The 19,162-nt window shown below is 40.8% G+C and overlaps 1 protein-coding gene across 3 annotated transcripts in view; it reads right to left on the reverse strand.

The window, feature by feature from the left end:
• Window positions 1-19,162, reverse strand: part of Samhd1 (SAM and HD domain containing deoxynucleoside triphosphate triphosphohydrolase 1) — a 43,536-nt gene that overhangs the window by 11,135 nt on the left and 13,239 nt on the right. For 2 of the 3 annotated variants that reach the window (XM_040732713.1, XM_040732711.1), the window contains exons 7-13: window positions 12,328-12,483; window positions 9,568-9,686; window positions 7,417-7,543; window positions 5,124-5,215; window positions 3,590-3,705; window positions 1,636-1,775; window positions 521-613 (exon numbers count right to left, since the gene is read on the reverse strand). In XM_040732713.1, coding sequence (XP_040588647.1) covers window positions 521-613; window positions 1,636-1,775; window positions 3,590-3,705; window positions 5,124-5,215; window positions 7,417-7,543; window positions 9,568-9,686; window positions 12,328-12,483 — 843 coding nt within the window. The remainder of the gene's footprint in view (window positions 1-520; window positions 614-1,635; window positions 1,776-3,589; window positions 3,706-5,123; window positions 5,216-7,416; window positions 7,544-9,567; window positions 9,687-12,327; window positions 12,484-19,162) is intronic. The other variant, XM_040732712.1, reaches the window with a different exon arrangement.

The following is a 19,162-nucleotide window of genomic DNA, read 5'->3' on the forward strand; positions in this document are numbered from 1 at the left end:
AGCTAGAGTTACAGGTGGTTTTGAGTCACCTGACATGGTTGCTGGTAACTGACCTTCCTGGTCCTCTGGAAGAGCAGAAAGTTCTTAACTGCTGAGCTATCTCTCCAGCTTCTTTGTTGTTCTGTTTGTTTGTTTTGAGACAGGTTCTCACTATGTAGTATTAGCTCACTGTGTAGACCAAGCTGGCCTCAAATGTGTGTTTCTTCTGCCTCTATTTCCTGAGTTTTAAGATTTCAACAGTACATCACCACTTCCTCCTCTCCAAGTTTTTCACAATGAAGTAAGTTTTTTTTGTTTTGTTGTTTTTGTTTTGTGTTTTGAGACTGGGTCTCTCTACATGGTCCTAGCTTTCCTGGAACTTACTACATAGACCAGGATGGCCTTGAACTCACAGATCTGCCTATCTCTGCCTCCTGAGTGCTGGGATTAAAGGCCACCACCCTCAGAGGGAAGGCTTTCTGTTTTTTTTTTTTTTAAACACAAATTTTCACTTAATCTATTCTTGGGCTCACTAACTTACATCCACTATGAAATCCTCGGCCTTCAGTTGGGCATCCAGGTGCATGTCAGGTTTGGTGTCAACAATGTCTTGGGGAAGCTGACCATATTCTTCCTAGGAGAGATGAGACTTCCCAGTTAGGACTCAGTTTTTCATTAAGTACGTGTACCACGGTCATGCTCTTCTTCACCAAGAAAAACAGAGATACCCCAACAAAACATGCTAATCTGGAAACAAACTGGGTAGTTTTCATTAAAAACAAACAAACGAACAAAAGCAACCACCACAGTTTGGAAAGAATATGGCATCCATCTATTCATAGCGACCTCCTGCTGCTTTTGCAGTGACTAGTGCTGCCAGCCGCCCCTGTGACATTATCTCACATCTCACCAGTAAGCTGCACACAGCAGCAAGCTCATCTTTCCCAATCCTTCTGTATTTTTGGCCACATATAAATCAAATAGCACATAAAAGCCATGGAATTTATGATGCTGGTGGTTTCTGGGCAATGACAGACTGTGAGTAATTATATTTCTGGAGAGTCAAAAGTTAAAGTCAGGTTTTTTGTTTGTTTTTGTTTTTTGGTTTTTCGAGACAGGGTTTCTCTGTATTGTTTTGGAGGCTGTCCCGGAACTTGCTCTGTAGACCAGGCTGGCCTCGAACTCACAGAGATCCGCCTGCCTCTGCCTCTGCCTCCCGAGTGCTGGGTTAGGTCAGTTTTTAAATGTTCTATGTCAAGTGCCCCTAACCATCATTGTTCAAGGGTCAACTATAGATAAAATGGGCTCTCAGAGTCTTAGCAAGTTCGCACAGGTCTTATTTTGAGGGATTTTCCCTTAGATATATTTCCCCGTACTTGGATCTATCCCAACCTTGAGGCCCTTATTGAATGTGAGAGCGAATATTTATAGTTGCTTAGACCTGTCTTTGAATCCTATCTGACTGCCTTCATGAGCAATTTATTATCATTGCCCAGCCTCAGTTTCTCACCTGGTAAACAGGCCCAAGAATATTGTGAAGATTAAATGAGAATATACAGGAAGCATGGTTACTGCGATAGACTCATGGCTTCTTACTGAGGACAGAGACTGGGATAACCCTCTGCTAGCAGCAGGATAGCTGATGACTCCACTTACCTTTTTAATCTTGACTTGACCATTTGGCTGGGTCTCACCCAAATACTTGTATAGATTACGGCATTCGATGTTCCTTAAAATTTCTCGTGCCTCAGACAACCTTGGATCAGTAGAGTGTAAAATCTCCAGGAAAATGTTATCTGTCAATGTGATGAAATTCACTCACATTAGAACAACAGTAGGATTTAAAGGCACTCCACTGTGGTCCTGGAATGGTCTTAACAAGGCATTATGACTGTGTGAGTAAAAACAAAGATGCCAGTAAGAGGAAAAGGCAAGTTCTGAAGTGGGAAAACCCTCCCCTGTGTGAGACGAACCAAGAGCGCAGAAGAAAGGAGGGCTTGACCTGGGGCAGGCAGTACGCAGAGACTTACTCATCATTGTTGGGCTTTCATGTTTGTAAATGAGACAAGGTGTTGCTAGTTAGCCCTAAATGGCCTTAAACATTTACAAACAGAATCATATCTATGATCTACCTAGAATAGCCCAATGTTTGTCAGCAGGAGGTAGGTGGAAAAAATTGCTGCGTGTTATTAACAGTTGAAGCTAAGTGGCGAGTACCTGGAATTTTATAAACTGACTTATTAAAAGCTTTTTTTTTAAGTTTTAAAATATTTTTATTCTATGATGATAACAGAAAGGAAAAAACTTTCTTCTTTTGTCTTTTTTCTGTTTTCTTTAAAAATTTTCCAATTAAGGGCTGGAGAGGGATGTCAGGTCCACTGGAACAGATGTGAGCTGCCATGTGGGTGCTGGGGATTGAACCCAGGTCCTCTGGCAGAGCAGTCAGTGCTCTTAAACCGATGAATTATCTATCTAGCCCTTGCTTTCATTTTTTTGAGTGACGACTTCACTCTTACGGTGGTTTGAGCTCACTATATAACTCAGATTGGTCTCACCATTCATCCTCCTAATTGTGAGATGCTGTATCTGGCTGTGTATATACAATTTTCTGATGAAACATTATATTACGGTATCTACTTCCCAAGAACAAAAACACCTTTTTAAACATAAACATAAAGAAATTTAACAGTGATTTTTAAAAAAAGTTTCTTACTTGTCTCGATAATGTAATTTAAGGATTTTCATTACTGGTAATAGGGAAATCAAACAAATATATGGATAAAATTAGTGGTCACACACTTTTAGTCTTTTAAAATCTAGAACTAGCTGGGTGGTGGTGGAGCACACCTTTAATCCCAGCACTTGGGAGACAGGCAAATCGATCTCTGTAAGTTTGAGGCCAGCCTGGTCTACAAAGCAAGTTCCAGTTCAAGCTCCAAAAGCTACACAGAAAAGCCCTGTGTCACACACACAAAAAATAAATAAAATATAAAACTAGAATAACTACTCTCGTCTTCCAGGATGTTGACCTTCAGAACAAATCAGGGAGCCATGACAACTAGTGTTAAGTCTGATTGGACGATTAAGCCTGGACTATTATAGCCTGGCGTTGGTGGCGCACGCCTTTAATCCCAGCACTTGGGAGGCAGAGGCAGGCGGATCTCTGTGAGTTCGAGGCCAGCCTGGTCTACAAAGTGAGTTCCAGGACAGCCTCCAAAGCTACAGAGAAACCCTGTCTTGAAAAACCAAAAAAAAAGATTTCTCTATTATAAATTTTTTTGGGGTGTGGTACTGTGAACTGGCACCAGGCCTCACCCCCACTCCTGTCTATCAGGACAGCGTGTTGGGTTTGAGACTGTATGCTAACCAATAATCTTTCGGTCACTGGGGCTCAATGATGACAAAGTTTGGTTTTTTTTTTAGTATTAATGAGTTGTATTAAATAACAATAAGTATACAAGAGGTATTTAAGCATTTCCTACACACTACACTTACCTTAAAAATGATTGTTTTGTAATTTGCACATGTATGCACTTGCTTCTCATTATCTTATCTATCCCAGCAAGGGCAGGTGACATCTGACACCGATAGGTGTGTCCCGAGTTCTTACCTGTTAGCTTGGTGAAGGCTTCCATGTCATCAATGGCTGTAGAAATACGACACTTATTCCCATTGGTCCCCAGAATCTCTATGTAGGGGTCAGCTTTGAGGAAGGCCTCTGTGATCCTATAGGTCATTTTATAAACACACAAGGACATTCAAAGATTCACTTTATACCTTGCTCAAAAGGATCTTTACAGTTTAAGAAAACAAAATCTTGAGGTATGATGTTCAAAGACAGCTGTTTATTAATATCTTTGTAATAACGCGATTGTAGAGCTTTATAAAACTTATCTCATTTGGTTTTTCAACACTAAGTATATTCAGTTCCAATTTTATAGAAGCAGAAATAGGATAAATTTCCTTTAAACAAGTTCAGAAAAACTTTGAAATAAAGGCTCTCTGACTCTGAAATGGAAACAAAATTACTTTAGTTCTTTTTTCTTGAGAGGCGGTCTCATGTAGCTCAGGGTAAACATGCTACATACCTGAGAATGACCTTGAACTCTGTCTCTACCTCCCAAGTGCCATTGAAGTCATCTGCCACCATATTCAGCTTTATATCTTTCTGTTTGTTTGGTTTTTGCTTTTTGCGACTGGGTTTTTCTATACAGCCCTAGCTGTCCTGGAACTCACTATGTTCCAGGCTGGTTTTGAACTTGCAGAGATTCACCTGCCTCTGCAGTTCTTAGTCTGGGATTAAAGGGGTGCGACACCATATCTGGCTATACCTAACTTTTGACTGAGGTGAACACTCTTATGGAACCAAATGTGGTGGTTCATGACTGTGATCCCAGCATCTTGGAGGCAGAAGCTAGAGAATCAGAATTTGAGGCCAATTTGGGCTATATAATGAGTTCCAGATCTGCCAAGGCTGTATGTAAGTATGAGATCCTGTCTCAAAAACAAAGAAAGGAAACTTCTCATGGGGTCTCTGAGACATGTGGAGACTTTGTGTACTTTTTGGCTATCGTTCTGTCCAGATCAGGGAAAAAGATAAAATTTCTATTTGCTACTAACTTTGAAAAACACTTGACAGGATAAAGGCAGAAATTAGTATAAATATTAATTTTGTTTTTAATTTTGAATGTCAGCCATGAATAATAGCTGTATGTAACTTCCTGCACAGGGACCCCGAGCCATTCTGGCAGCTTCTTCATGTCTAGCCTAAGCCAGCTCCTCTTTCTCCACATGCCTGACCATCACATCTGCACTCCTCCTCCTCCTCCTCCTCCTGAGGTCACTGTGTGCTAGCTTCTTTGTTTTTTTGTTTGTTTGTTTATTTGGTTTTGTTTTTTGTTTTTCTAGAAAAGGTTTCTCTGTATTGCTTTAGAGCCTGCCTTGGCACTGACTATAGAAACCAGGCTGGCCTCTAACTCACAGAGATCCGCCTGCTTCTGCCTCCTGAGTGCTGGGATTAAAGGCGTGCGCCACCAACGCCCGGCTATGCTGGTCTTCTTTTAAGGGAGCCGCTTTAGACTGCACAGCTTGAGCTGAGAACACTAACATAGCAAAGTATCATGCAAACTTTTATGAGTTCTTACATTATATCGATGAGGTTGCTGATTTTATGTTGATAAGCTCTGCGGTGTAAGCAGTTGCGTGTGTGGAACATGTCATACAGATTCCCAACCTCCTGCAAGGGAACAGAAATGGTAATGTAGGATCAGATTGTGTTCAACTTTGTTAGAGACAGGGTTTCACTGTGTAGCCCTGGTTGTCCTGGAACTCATTATGTAGACCAGGCTGGTCTTGAACTCATAGATATCCATCTGCCTCTGCCTCCTGAATGCTGGGATTAAAGGGCTAGCATACATAAAGACTTTCCTATAGCATAATTCTATACCACTTTTTAAGTTATATGAGTATCATTGTGGTGGTAAGAAAGAAAATGACCCCCAAAGGGAGTGGCAATATTAGCAGGTGTGGCTTTGTTGGAGGAAGTGTGTCACTGTGGGGGCTGGGCTTTGAGGACTCATATATGCTCAAGCCATACCCAGTGTTGCAGACCACTTCTTGTTGCCTACAAGATGTAGGACTCTCAGCTACCTCCCCAGCACCATGTCTGCCTGTGCACCACCATGTCCCATCATGATGATAATAGACTGGACCTCTGAAATATAAATGAGCCATCACAATTAAGTACTTTGCTTTATAAGAGTTGCTGTGGTCATGGTGTCTTTTCATAGCAATAGAAGGACCTAATGGGGTTGAAGTTCTAGTTTTCTTACTTATTTAGCTTCCGGTATGGGTGACACACTGCCCCATGCACGGTGAAAGCCAGAAGTGCAAACAAGGAAGGTGCTAAAGAGCAGGGCAGTGCCAGACTGGCTTTATAACAGCCTGCTCTTCCCACAAACTAATCTAGTCATTTCATGAGATCGGAGCCCTGATAACTTAATCACCTCTTAAAGGGCCTCCCTCTCTCACCACCATTACTTTAGAGACTGAACTTTGATGTGACTTTTGGTGGGACAAGCCGTACTTTACTATTTAACTAGTGATCAAAGTGAGATGAGCTACTACCATGTTCCTCTAGAACTATGAACTGGATAAACCTCTTTCCTTTATGAATTACACAGGTTCAGGTATTCTGTTATAGTAACAGAACACAGACTGAAACATAAAATAATAATAGTACTATCTCATAGGGTGATAAAGATTGAGTTGATCTACGAAAAGCATTTAAAGCCTACCGAGTATAAGACTCTAAAAATGTTGGATTTATTATTGTTGTTATTATTTAAAAATGTAATAGGATGACAAAAAGTCTTATGACATTTAACAAATGCTAAGCATTAAGAAGGGATTGAAGGACTAGAGAGATGCCTTAGCAGTTAAGAGTCTGTGCTACTCTTGCAGAGGGCCTGAGTCTGGCTCCTAGCACCCATGTTGGGTACATCAAGATGCCTATAACTCCAGCTCCAGGGATATGATACCTTCTTCTGGCATCTAGGGGAACCTGCACCCATGTGCACATACGCACACACAGACACATATACACATGATTAAAAAAATAATTTTTTTAAAAGACAAGTTTGTGGGGCTATAGAGATGTCACAGGTTAAAAGAATGCTTGCTGTACAATCATGAGGACCTGAGTTCAGGTCCCAGCATCTATGTAATAAGCTGGGTGTGGTCTTCTGTGCACCTGCAACCCCAATATGGTGATATTTTGTTTATGATCTAACAAATAAAGCTTACCTGAAGATCAAAGTGCAAAACTAGCCACACTAGTCAGCCATACAGGCTGGGCAGTGGTGGCACACACCTTTAATTCCAGAAGCCACACTAGTTAGCCATAGAAGCTGGGCAATGGTGATGCATGTCTATAATCCCAGCACTAGAAAGGAATATAAGGCAGGTGGAGACAGGAGTTCAGTGTATTCAGTCTGTAGACGCACTGAGGACAGGATTGCCCCAGCCTTGGTAGAAGTAAGAACTCTCAAATGCTTTACTTTTTTGATCTTCAGCTTGAAATCCATTATCTCCCTGGGTTTTTATTATTTGTGCTACACCCCAGTGCCGGAGGATGGCTAATAAAAATCATGAGCACAAGGGGTAGGGAGAGATCTTGACGTAAAGGGATAAGGCAGACAGTGACAAAGGAGGGCAGCCTCTGTGTGCATGAATTCACACAGGTGTGCACAGCAAACACAAACACACAGTCCACACATACACATGCATACAACCTAAAAAAAATTCAAAAGAGAGAAAAGAAAGGAGGGAGGAAATGAAAGAAAATAAAGATGGCTTCTGGATCTTTCCAAATGGCTGAATGATTATTTCTAGACATCAGACCAGGAGCTGCACTCTATTTCTGAGGATGTAACTTACCTTTTCTCTAGTACAAATGTGCTTCATTTTATAGCCATTGGTTGTGTCTTCCACGTCACAGATCCGGACAAACTTAACAAACCGCTTGTAATCAAAATTGTTTTGGATTCCAAGATGGTGACAGTCCCTAGGAAGTTCCAAAGCAGAGATATGACACATTTCAACAAGGAAACTGCCTTAAATACAAGCACATTTCTTTCTTTTTAATTCTGAATCAGCTTGCAGAAGGCTGACCAGGGACTGAAGAATATACTAAAGGACACAAAGAGGTATAACTAGCTAAGTGAGTCAGTGGGAAGAACGTGAAGGGAGCTGCTACAGAAGAAAAAACTGGAGAGCCATCACCAGGTGCAGTGTGTAGACAGTGGATTATGAATTGCACATGCTAACAATAATAAGGCAGTTATGAAGTATGAATCCTGACCACATATTATTACCTTAGCCAGGAGTGGTGGAGCACACCTTTAATCCCAGAACTCGGGAGACAGAGGCAGAAGGATCTCTGAGTTTGAGACTGGCCTGTTCTACACTGTGAGTTCCAGGACAACCAGGATTATAAAGTAAGACTCTGTCTCAAAAACAAACAAACAAACAAATCTTAAAACAATTGCCGAGTGTTTTTAGGTTTACCAGAGACACTTTATTTATAGATCCACACTGAAACATTTCATGAAGAGATGCTATGTTGCCTGAGATCTGCTTTAAAATAATGTGAGATCACCTAGGAGGCAGAGGTAGGCATATCTCCATGAGCTTGAGGCCAGACTGATGTACACAGAGAGACATTGTCTCAAAAAAGTATTCAAAGTGTAGAATAAACAAAGTAAGACTGGTCATATGAGGCAGAGAATGGTGTCCCATGCCTTTAATCCTGGAACGTGGGAGACAGATGCAGGCAGATCTGTATGAATCTGAGGACATACTGGTCTATGCAGTGAGTTCCAGGCCAGCCAAGCTATGTGGTGAGACCCTGTCTCAACAAACAATATTGGTCTATGCAGTGAGTTCCAGGCCAGCCAAGCTATGTGGTGAGACCCTGTCTCAACAAACAAACAAAGGATTGAGCGTGTACTGACATTCACAGCAAGTCGAGGAATGAGCACCTGGAAGGCACTCATGCTGTCCTCACTTTCTACCAAAATCCTTCAGTACATTGAAGATCAAAGCCTTGATTGTGAACAAGTAAACAGAGAGAAAAAGGGAATTTTTCCCACTTCAAAAGGAGACTGTCTTCTACCCTGACTCAGCTTGACAGCTAACCAGAGCCCAACAGGAAGTCCAGAAGAGTAAGTGATTGTGATGCAGGACAAGGGGCAGGAAGGAACCCAGCACACTCTGAAAGACCTGAAGTAATCAGGCTGAATACCCCGTGACGTCCCGAGCTCAATAACCAGACAGTTGGATGCAAACTGCAAGAGGTTTATTGTTCACACATGCATCTGCGAACACTCCAGCAGCCTTAGCTGCGGGCTTTAGAACAGTTTTCTGTTTATGTACATAATTTTTGCAAGCAAAGCAATAGGGGTATTGTAAAAAGCGGAGCCTGAAGTAATCAGGCTGAATACCCCATGACATCCTGAGCTCAATAACCAGACAGTTGGATGCAAACTACAAGGTTTATTGTTCACACACGCATCTGCAGGCACTCCGGCAGCCTTAGCCCCGGGCTTTAGGACAGTTTTCTTTTTATGTACATAATTTTGGCAAGCAAAGCAATAGGGGTATTGTAAAAAGCGGAGCCACTGCAGGTGCAGATCTGGGCAAGCAATAGGGGTATTGTAAGAAGTGCAGGCATAACTCATCCTTCCTGGAGAAACCACAAGGTCAAAATTAAGCTTATCTTAACAGCCTGCCGGTGTCCTGCATCAGCACTCTGGACCAGATGTTCTTTTCAATTTGACCTTGTTCCCTGTCTAGGGGAAGGGACCTTGGGGAATTTTCCACTGAGGCAACCTTCTGAGTCTCAAAGGGGGGGGGGGGAGGGTTTCAACTCAAGGTGACGGGAAGGGCTGTTTCACTTCTAGGTGCTGCAAAGCTAGTGTTTCAGCCACGATAGGACTGCAGTGCCCAACTTCTAATTAGCCAGGTGGGTCCTAATGCTACATTTATATAAAGATTTTAGCAATGTTTCTGAAGACATTCAGTGCATACCTGGCAAAATAATCCCATTTGTCCACATCAATGCCATTTCTTTTGTTAGCCACTATCTCATAAAGGAAGCTCTTCTCAGCAGGACGTCCTTTATATGGCCACTGGAAAACAAGAGAATCCTGGGAAGGTTTAGATAGACACAGACCTATTTATAAGCAAAGCAACTGTATCTATCTGCAAATTACAAACAAGACACTGAGTTAGAATGCTGATCTTTCTTTCTCCTCACTTCTAATGAAGTAGGAAGGAAAAAGAGATGCTGAAGTAGCCAAGCGTTGGTGGTGCATGCCTTTGATCCTAGGAGGCAGAGGCAGGTGGAAATCTGTGAGTTGGATACCAGCCTGGTCTAATTCAAGGACAGCCTTCAAAGACACAGAGGGACCCTGTCTTGGAAAACAAACAAACAAAAAAACAAAAAACAAAAAAAAAAAGAAAAGAAATGCTGAAGTATATGCTATCCCATTAATACCAAGTCTTCCAGCTGGGGATGTTGTTCTGTGGTACAGTACATGCATGTATGAGGGCCTGGGCCAGCACCACAAAAATAAACGAATAAATACAAAGTCTATAAAGGGCAGGTGGAATGACTTAGCAAGTAAAGGCTTTTGCTGTCACCAGACCACCTGAATCCTATCCCAGGACCCACATGGTAGTCCACAGGTAGGTAGGGGTGTGTATGTGTGTGTGTGTGTGTGTGTGTGTGTGTGTGTGTGTGTGTGTGTAAATGTTTGTAAATAGATAGATAAAAAGTGCAACTTAAAATTTTTACAACTATTTAAGTAAGTGGGAAAACATTAAACCTTCCAGTGCCATTGAAAGGATACTACTAATAAATTTCCTAAAACCAACAATATTTTAATTTTCTTGATTTTAAAAGCTTTTAAAAATTATATTTAATTACAAACTAGTAAAAAAATGTTCCTTAAATGGTAAACCTTGAATTCACATATTAAAATAATAATGTCTCTCACTGGGTATGGCAACACATACCTGTACCCTTAGCACTTGGGAGGTTGAGGCAGGAGGATTGTGACTTCAAAGGTAGCATGGGCTACAGTGCAAGATGCCCCCCCACCAGGAAAAAGCAAAAACAATCTCTCCTTCTGTAAACATATGTGTGTATGTATGCATCTATGTATGTATGCATACACTACTATATTTCTCTCCTTTTTGTTGTTGTTTTTTTGAGACATGGTTTCTTTGTGTAGCCCTGGCTATCCTGGAACTCACTATGTAGAATACGCTGGCCTTAAACTCAGAAATCTGCTTGCCTTTGCCCCTGAGAGCTGGGATTTAGGGCATGTGCCACCATACTCAACTTTCTTTCCAGTTTGTTTGTTTGTTTGTTTTTTGACAGAGTCTTAGGTAACCCACTCATCTTGAATTTACTGTTTTGGAGAGGACAACTTAACTTGTGTTACTCCTGCTTCCACCCCTCTAGTAACAGACTTCAATAACCATGTACCACCACACCTGTGTTACATATTACTATGCTTCAAAATAGCTACACAGCTACTCTAAATACAAACCACTCAAAGTATTTTTGAAGCTAAACTTTTGTTTCTAAATGAGATAGTTGCTCATCAATCTACTTCATGTATGTGAGTGTGTATGCATATGTATGTGTTTGTGTGTACACATGTGTACACACATACACATAGTGACCAAAGGTCAACGTTGAATGTCATCTTCTGCCTCTCAGTGTTGAAGTTAGAATTCTGTGTCCAGCCATGCTTTTTTTGTTAGGTTTTTGAGACAGGGTTCTATGTAACAGTCCTGGCTGTCCTGGAACTTGCTTTGTAGTCCAGGTTGGCCTCGAACTCACTGAGATCCACCTGCCTCTGCCTCCCAAATGCTGGGATTAAAGGTGTGCAACACCGCCAGGAGCTTTTTAAAAATTGTTGTTGTTGTATGCTGTGTTGTTGTTGTACACTATAAATATGCATTACTCTCATTGGTTAATGAAGAGATGACTAACCCTATAGCTGGACAGGAACAGATTGGGCAGGAGAGCCAGACTAGGAGGATGCTGGGAAGAAGAAGAAGGGTGGAGTCTAAGGGTCATGAAAGATATAGGATGAACTTGCCATGGTGAAAGAAGGTACCACTGCATGGCACAGGATAGATACAAAATATGGGTTAACTTAAGTTGTAAGAGCTAGTTAGTAACCATCATAAGCTACTGACCAAGCATTTTTAATCAATAATAAGTCTCCATGTTGTAAATTGGGAACTGGCTGGTAGGAAAGAAAAGTCTACCTATAGTTGTGTTGTTTTGTTTATTTGAGAAAGGGTCCCATTATAAAGGGCTGGCTGGCCTGGACTCTCTGGAGACCACGTTGGCCTCTGCCCCATAAGTGCTAGAATTAAAAGTGTGTGTTACTCAGCTTGGCTTTTTACAGGGGTGCTAGGGATCTGAACTCAGATACTCATACTTGTATAGCAAGTACTCTTACCTACTGAGACATCCCTCCAGCCCATGATGTATACTTTTGCATTTGATCCTACGGCTTCTGCATACCAAGTACTGATGTTGCAGATATAAACTATCATTTGGGGGAAATAATGTCTATAGAACTCAAGATGAGGGAAAAAAATACATCCTTTTTTGTTTTTGCATTAGAAAGCAGATGCATATAAGTTGTATTTTGATGCTTAGCACCCCTACAATAGCCAAATACGTATGTAGCTCTGAAAGAATCAAGACTAGACTAGATGGAAAGTACCAGCTGGCTCTAATGAACAGAATTAAAAACTTACCGAGCAGTCCTTGACTGGAGTTTCAAGTGGTCCCATAATTTGTTCCTTGATAAACTCAATATCTTCTTTAGGGTTGAGCCCATAGTTTTTCATGATGGGTTCGAGGTTATTAGAATCAACCAGATGCTCAAACATCTTAACTGATCCCTGTTCATGCTGCGAAAGTCAATATAACACAGCCTGTTACAGATTCTCTAATTAAATAGATTATTCTGGATTCTAGGTAATTCTCAGATAAGTCCCACTGAGTGTTAATTACTGAGTTCCCAACTACAATGTTACAGCTTAAAAATAGTCAATTTTTGTTAACATTTTATTTGTTTACAAAACATTTTCAGTTGGCTGGTTGGTTGTTTTGAAACAGGGTCTTACTATATAGCTCTGGTTGGCAAGGAACTTGCTATGGAGACCAGGCTGGCCTTGCACTCATAGAGATCTGCCTGCCTCTGCTTCCTGAATACTGGCATTAAAGGTATGACCCACCATGCCCAGTCACAAGATAACTTTTGTTAGTTTTTAAAATGGGCATACAAAGGAATAAGTTTCACTGTAGCATTTTCGCATATACTTCATTTTATTAATCCCCTTCCCCTAATCTATAAAACTTTCATAAACCATGTTTATTATTTCATAAATAAATACAAAAAATTTTATGAAATATAACCACTTATATTACCAAAAAGAATATTACCAAATCATATAGGTAGAATGAATATCACTCGGGAATTTAGGTTTTTCTTTTTCCACCCACAGAGGACATTTGAAGTTAAAAGCTGTTGGTTGTTATTTCCAGCTTGTGGTGGACAAGGGTATTGGCAACATTGCCAGTACAATCAAGTGTCTTCCAGCTCTGGTGTCAAGATCTGGATTAAATTCTCAAATCTGGTTGTTTGTGTCTCTGCTCACTCTTTCACCATCACTATAAAGAGCATATGATCCCCGGATTCAAAATGAAAACAAACCTAGAATGATCCTAGAATTGCTATGAATTGACTCAAACAGAATTAATGATAACTTTGCTATCTTGATTATTCATTGTTTGTTTTGGGTAAATTCTCATTATATAACCCACATTGACATGAACTCACTATATAGCCTTAACTAGCCTGGAACTTGCCACTGTCTCCTTGTGGCCTCTGGAATAATTACAGTAGAATGCTGTTTCACACTGCATGAATTCACATAAATAATCACTGTTGTAAGTACAAAAAACTTTAATATGTCCAAGCAGAGGACCTGGGTTTGGTTCTCAGCACCAACATAATGGCTCACAACCATCTATTAACTTCAGCTCCAAGGAATTCAGTGCCCTCTTCTCACCTCTGGGGGCACCAGGCATGCATGTGGTGCACATATATTTGCAGACAGGCAACAATCACATACAAAATAAAAATAAAAAATTTTTTAAAACCTGTGAAATAGAATCTAGGAAGATTCATCATATATGGGAATTTTTTTAAATGTTGGAAACCTAGATCTGTGAGAAAAGGATGAACTGTTATTCAACAAACAGTTATCCATTAGGTTGATGCGATCACTTAGGGGTAGGGTGCTTGCTTAGCATGCTTGACAATCTTAGTTCAACTCCCAAAACTGCAGAGAAATAAAACAAAACAAGTACCTCTGCAAATAAAGGAAAGATATTATATTTATATTATTTGTATATAAGAATTAATTCCAAATGAGCTAAAATATTAAATGAAAAAGGCAAAGATATTTTTTAATATAACTTAGTGGTATAGCACTTACACCACACACATGCAGAATGCACATATAAACAACACATTTAGAGACACACACAGCACACCCACAACACACATAGAAACACACACAGCATACACATACAACCCCATACTCACACACAGCACACACACAGAGACTCACACACAGAACATACACAGCACACAGACATAGATACAGATATAGATACATACAGACAGACAGACACACACACACACACACAGATCCTAGATCCTATTAGATCAATCTTGCTGGAGATAAAAAAAAAACTACACTCTGGACAACTAACTTCCTGACTGTATTGGACACAAGCCAAAAGCAAGCAGATGTTAAAGGAAAGTCCACAGTAAGATGAGAGGGCAGAGCACTAACTTGCAATTGTATGGCTTTCATCCAGAGAGCAGGCCCCACAGCACTAACTGATGGGAAACTATGCAATTTACTGGCTTAAAGGAGACTATAAAATGTCTTTTTCAAAAGACGCCATTAAAAACAGAAGTGGCAAGTCAAATACTAACAGAAAATATTCCTAATACCTATAAAACAATAACTGCTTATATAAATTCTTACAAATCAATGCTAAGTGGGAAAATGACAAAAATTCTTTTGTATGTGTGTGCCTGTGGAGATGAGATGACCTCAGCTATCATTCCTTAGGTGCTGTCCACCTTATGTTTTTGGTATAGCGTCTCCTGTTGGTCTCAAAATCTCCAAGCAGGCCAGACTGGCTGGGCAGCAAGTCCCAGGAACCTGCCAGGCTCTGCCTCCCTACCATCAGGCTTACAAACACACATACTCCATACTCCACCCCCCCCCACACACACACTTTTTTTTTTCCGAGACAGGGTTTCTCTGTGGCTTTGGAGGCTGTCCTGGAACTCGCTCTGTAGACCAGGCTGGTCTTGAACTCACAGAGATCCACCTGCCTCTGCCTCCCGAGTGCTGGGATTAAAGGTGTGCGCCACCAAAGCCCGGCCACACACACTTTTTAACGAAGGCTTTGGGGACCAAACTCAGGTATTCAGCAACTTACAAACTGAGCTATCTCCCAGGGTCAAAATCCCCCTCCCTACCTTACCGTATTGAAGTGTTGGGATCAAACCTAAAGATGCAGCTACATGGCAAATGATCTCCTACTAAGCAGCTCTTAGTCCACTAATCAGCTTTTTAAATGGGTAAAACATTAGAACAGTGGGCCGGGCATTGGTGGCACACACCTTTAATCCCAGTACTCAGGAGGCAGAGGCAGGTGGATCTCTGTGGGTTCAAGGCCAGCATGGTCTACAGAGTGAGTTCCAGGACAGGCTCCAAAGCAATACAGAGACACCTTGTCTTGAAAAAACAAAACAAAACAAAAAACTCCCAAGAAACCAAAACCAAAACCAAACTTTACAACAGTGGTTCTTAACCTGTGAGTCATGGCCTTTTTGGGGGTCAAACAACCCTTTCATGGGAGTCGCCTAAGACCATTGGAAAACACAGATATTTGCATTATGATTCATAACAGTAGTAAAATTACAGTTATGAGGTAGCAATGAAAATAATTTTATGGTTGGGGGCCATATTAAATACATGGGGAACTGTATTAAAGTGTTGCAGCATTAGGAAGATTGAAAACTGTAGTGGCATCTTGTCTACTAGTAGACTTGGGGTGACCACACCTTGGGGCATGGCTTCAGGTGTGGTCACCACCCCAAGTCCACTGGCAGAACAAGATGCCATTATAGAGAACCACTGTATTAGAGTAACTCTACACACACACACACACACACACACACACAAACCACAAAGTGCAAATAACAGGAAATCATACTTGTAATAGGTTAGAGAATGCTAATGAAACTGAGATACCATTTCATAATCAGGTGAGGTAATCTAAAAGGTGAAATATTGGGAATGGGGTATATAACATGATGACAGGGTGTTTGCTCAGCATGTACAAGGCTCTGGGTTCTATCTTTAGCAGTATACACAGATAATAAATAAAAGTTAATTAGTTTAATTAAAGATGATAAGGTGAGGTTGTAGACTGGCATCTGGAATTTTCACACTCTGTTGGTGAGTGTAAAATTGAACAAACACACTGGAAAACCAGTAGGTGTTTATAATGTTAAATGAACACCTGCCATATGAGAGCATATTTCCACAAAACTGCTGTAGAACAATACACACAGCAACCTTGGATGTAGTAGCCCAAATCCAAAACAACCTAAAGCTCATCAAAAGGAGAAAGGACAAAGTATGGTTGACACACTAGACACAACCTTAGCAGTAAAAAGTCATCAGCTACATTCAACAGGACGAAGGAGTGTTCACTTCTGATTGTACTGACAAAACTGGGGATCAAATCTAAAGACTCGGCTACTTGGCAAGTGATCTCCCACTAAGCGGCCTTCTAGCCCACTATCAACTGTTTAAATGGGCAAAACATTAAGAGGAAGTCATATCACACACACACACACACACACACTGCACATGCGATAACAAAACCACATAGTGCAAACAACAGGAAATCCTATTTACAACAGATTAGAGAACACAAATGAAACTGAGATACCAAGTCAAAGAAAAGACAGACTAATCTATGTTCATGAAAATCAGAAGTGATGGAGGAGAACTGATTTTTAAAAGACTTGAAGGAGGGGCTGGACTGTGGCAGTGGTATATACTTAGTATGTTCGGTGCTGTGGGTTGATCCTTAGTACCACAGAAAAAAAGGCAAGGCATAAGGGAATTTTCTAAATGATGAAAATGTTCTACATCCTGGCTTCATGTGTACACTTGTCAATCTCCTGTCAGCTTTATACAATTTTTTTTGGTTTTTCGAGACAGGATTTCTCTGTGGCTTTGGAGGCTGTCCTGGAACTTGCTCTTGTAGACCAGGCTGGTCTGGAACTCACAGAGATTCGCCTGCCTCTGCCTCCCAAGTGCTGGGATTAAAGGCGTGCGCCACCAACGCCTGGCCCCTGTAAATTATATTTTTAAAAAAGGGCAGGTACATGTTGTTTGGTTAACTATCACCTCTTCTAGATTAGGGGTGTCTCTTGTTCAAATCTAACTTTTATCAATTTTATGGTATCTGTAGCTTTTCTTCTTCTGTGGAAACAAAAGTAAAACCTCCTCTCCCCAATGTAACACATGTTCTGGTTTCCATTCTGAGGTCAGCTCATCTTTAATGTATACAGGCTGATTTAATTCCGTAGTTTTTCTGTTATCCAATGTCCCTCCACAGCTGTCATTCCTTTCTCATTAACATCCAGAAAATTCAAAGTTAATAAAGCATTATGCAAATAATGTGTTTGGGAGGCTAAGGCAGGACAGTGTTCAAAGTCATTTGTAGTTGATATATTATAATTTGTTAAAGTTTGCCTGAGGATTCAGAAAGCAAAGTCAGCCACAAGCCATAGAAGCCAGGCACACACCTTTTGGTGTGCCTTTGCCTTGACTGTTGACAGCATGCTGTTCAAAGTGGACAAACAGGGCACAAAAGAGAGTGACTGCAGAACCTTGCCAAGACAAGGTGGAACAGTCCTTCAAAATTCTTCTTCACAGAAAAGTCAGTCAGAAATGCTAGGCCTATAAGCCAAAGATAGATTCCCCAATGTTGCAGAGGAACCTTGGATAACTGTCCAGGTAGCAAACTGTTTTTGCCATTTCTCATAATTTTTGGAAGTCTTTTGCTTGCACTTCTGCTTACTCAGTTAATAATATTTTCTTCTTGGGTCTCTGAGAGAGTTGAAGACTAGATAGTATAATTACAGTTTTCCCTGTTTACCAGACTCAGAAAAGAAACTCACTAAAGATGTATAAAGTGCAAAAGGTTGAGAGACATTAAAAGATAATTTGATAATGCAAATTAGAATGGAAAGTAAATTAGGTACAAGACTTTGGACTCACCAAGATAGGATAGATAATGAAGTATTTTCTCTGAATTTGTCAAATACAAATGGACAAAATATTTTCTCTGAATTTGTCAAATGCAAAAGGACTAAACATTGTTGATGAAATTATATATATATGTATACATATTATATATACTTATTGTACTTACTGTATATAGTTTTCCTTATATTAAATGTAGCTTTTTTATATTAGACAAAAAAGGGGAATTGTAGTGAAATATTATTTATGATTTATTAAAGCTTGCCTGAGAATTTGGAAAGCAAAGTCAGCCATAAGCCACAGAAGCCAGGCACACACCTTTAATCCCAGCAGCCAGAAGCTAGGAGGAGGTGGTACACACCTTTAATCCTAGGATTCAGCATTAAGAGGTAAAAATATGTCTCTGAGTTCAAGGCCATCCAGGGATACACGAGATTGAATCAGTCTAAAAGAGTAACAGAGCCCATGCCTTTAATCCCAGCATCAGGGAGATATATGAAACAGGAGCAAGGACTCAGTATCAGGCATTCATTCTCCAGCCACATTGCAGATAGAGGCATTCATTCTCCAGACACAGTGATAGGAAGACATTCAGTCTCAGGATTCTTCAGCCACACTAAGGAGAAGCAGCAGGATCAGCCTGTTCAGCCTGAGATAATGGTAAGAGCTAGTGGCCCACTACTTTGCTCTTTTTGTTCTTCAGCTTGAAGTTTGAACACCAATATCATGCTACAGTCACTCTCAACTACAGAGGAAAACTCTGTGTTAAAAACACAAGTCCATTTACTAAAAATGGTGATACTTAACTTCATGGCTAGACCAAAACAAACACTGAAGTTGGGCTTTAAAAATAAACTGTACAAGCCGGGCAGTGGTGGCGCACGCCTTTAATCCCAGCACTCGGGAGGCAGAGACAGGCAGATCTCTGTGAGTTCGAGGCCAGGCTGGACCGACAGCCCCCAAAACAATACAGAGAAACCCTGTCTCGTAAAAACCCAAACCAAAACCAAACAAAACAAAAAAACCTGTACAGTAATGCCACAGAGTAGAAAGAGCACTGCACTGGTGGCTGGGAAGCTAGTTTTCTAGGGCTGGTCCATTACTCCACACACAGCTCTCTGAAGTGGGCATGTCACTATGCTTTGGAAAGTGAACGGAGGTGAGGGTCCTTTCTCCATGGATTACAGTTAGGATCGAATGAAACAGACTTATG

Source organism: Mesocricetus auratus, unplaced genomic scaffold (genome assembly GCF_017639785.1).
Source record: "Mesocricetus auratus isolate SY011 unplaced genomic scaffold, BCM_Maur_2.0 Super-Scaffold_100028, whole genome shotgun sequence".
NCBI classification, from domain to species: Eukaryota; Metazoa; Chordata; class Mammalia; order Rodentia; family Cricetidae; genus Mesocricetus; species Mesocricetus auratus.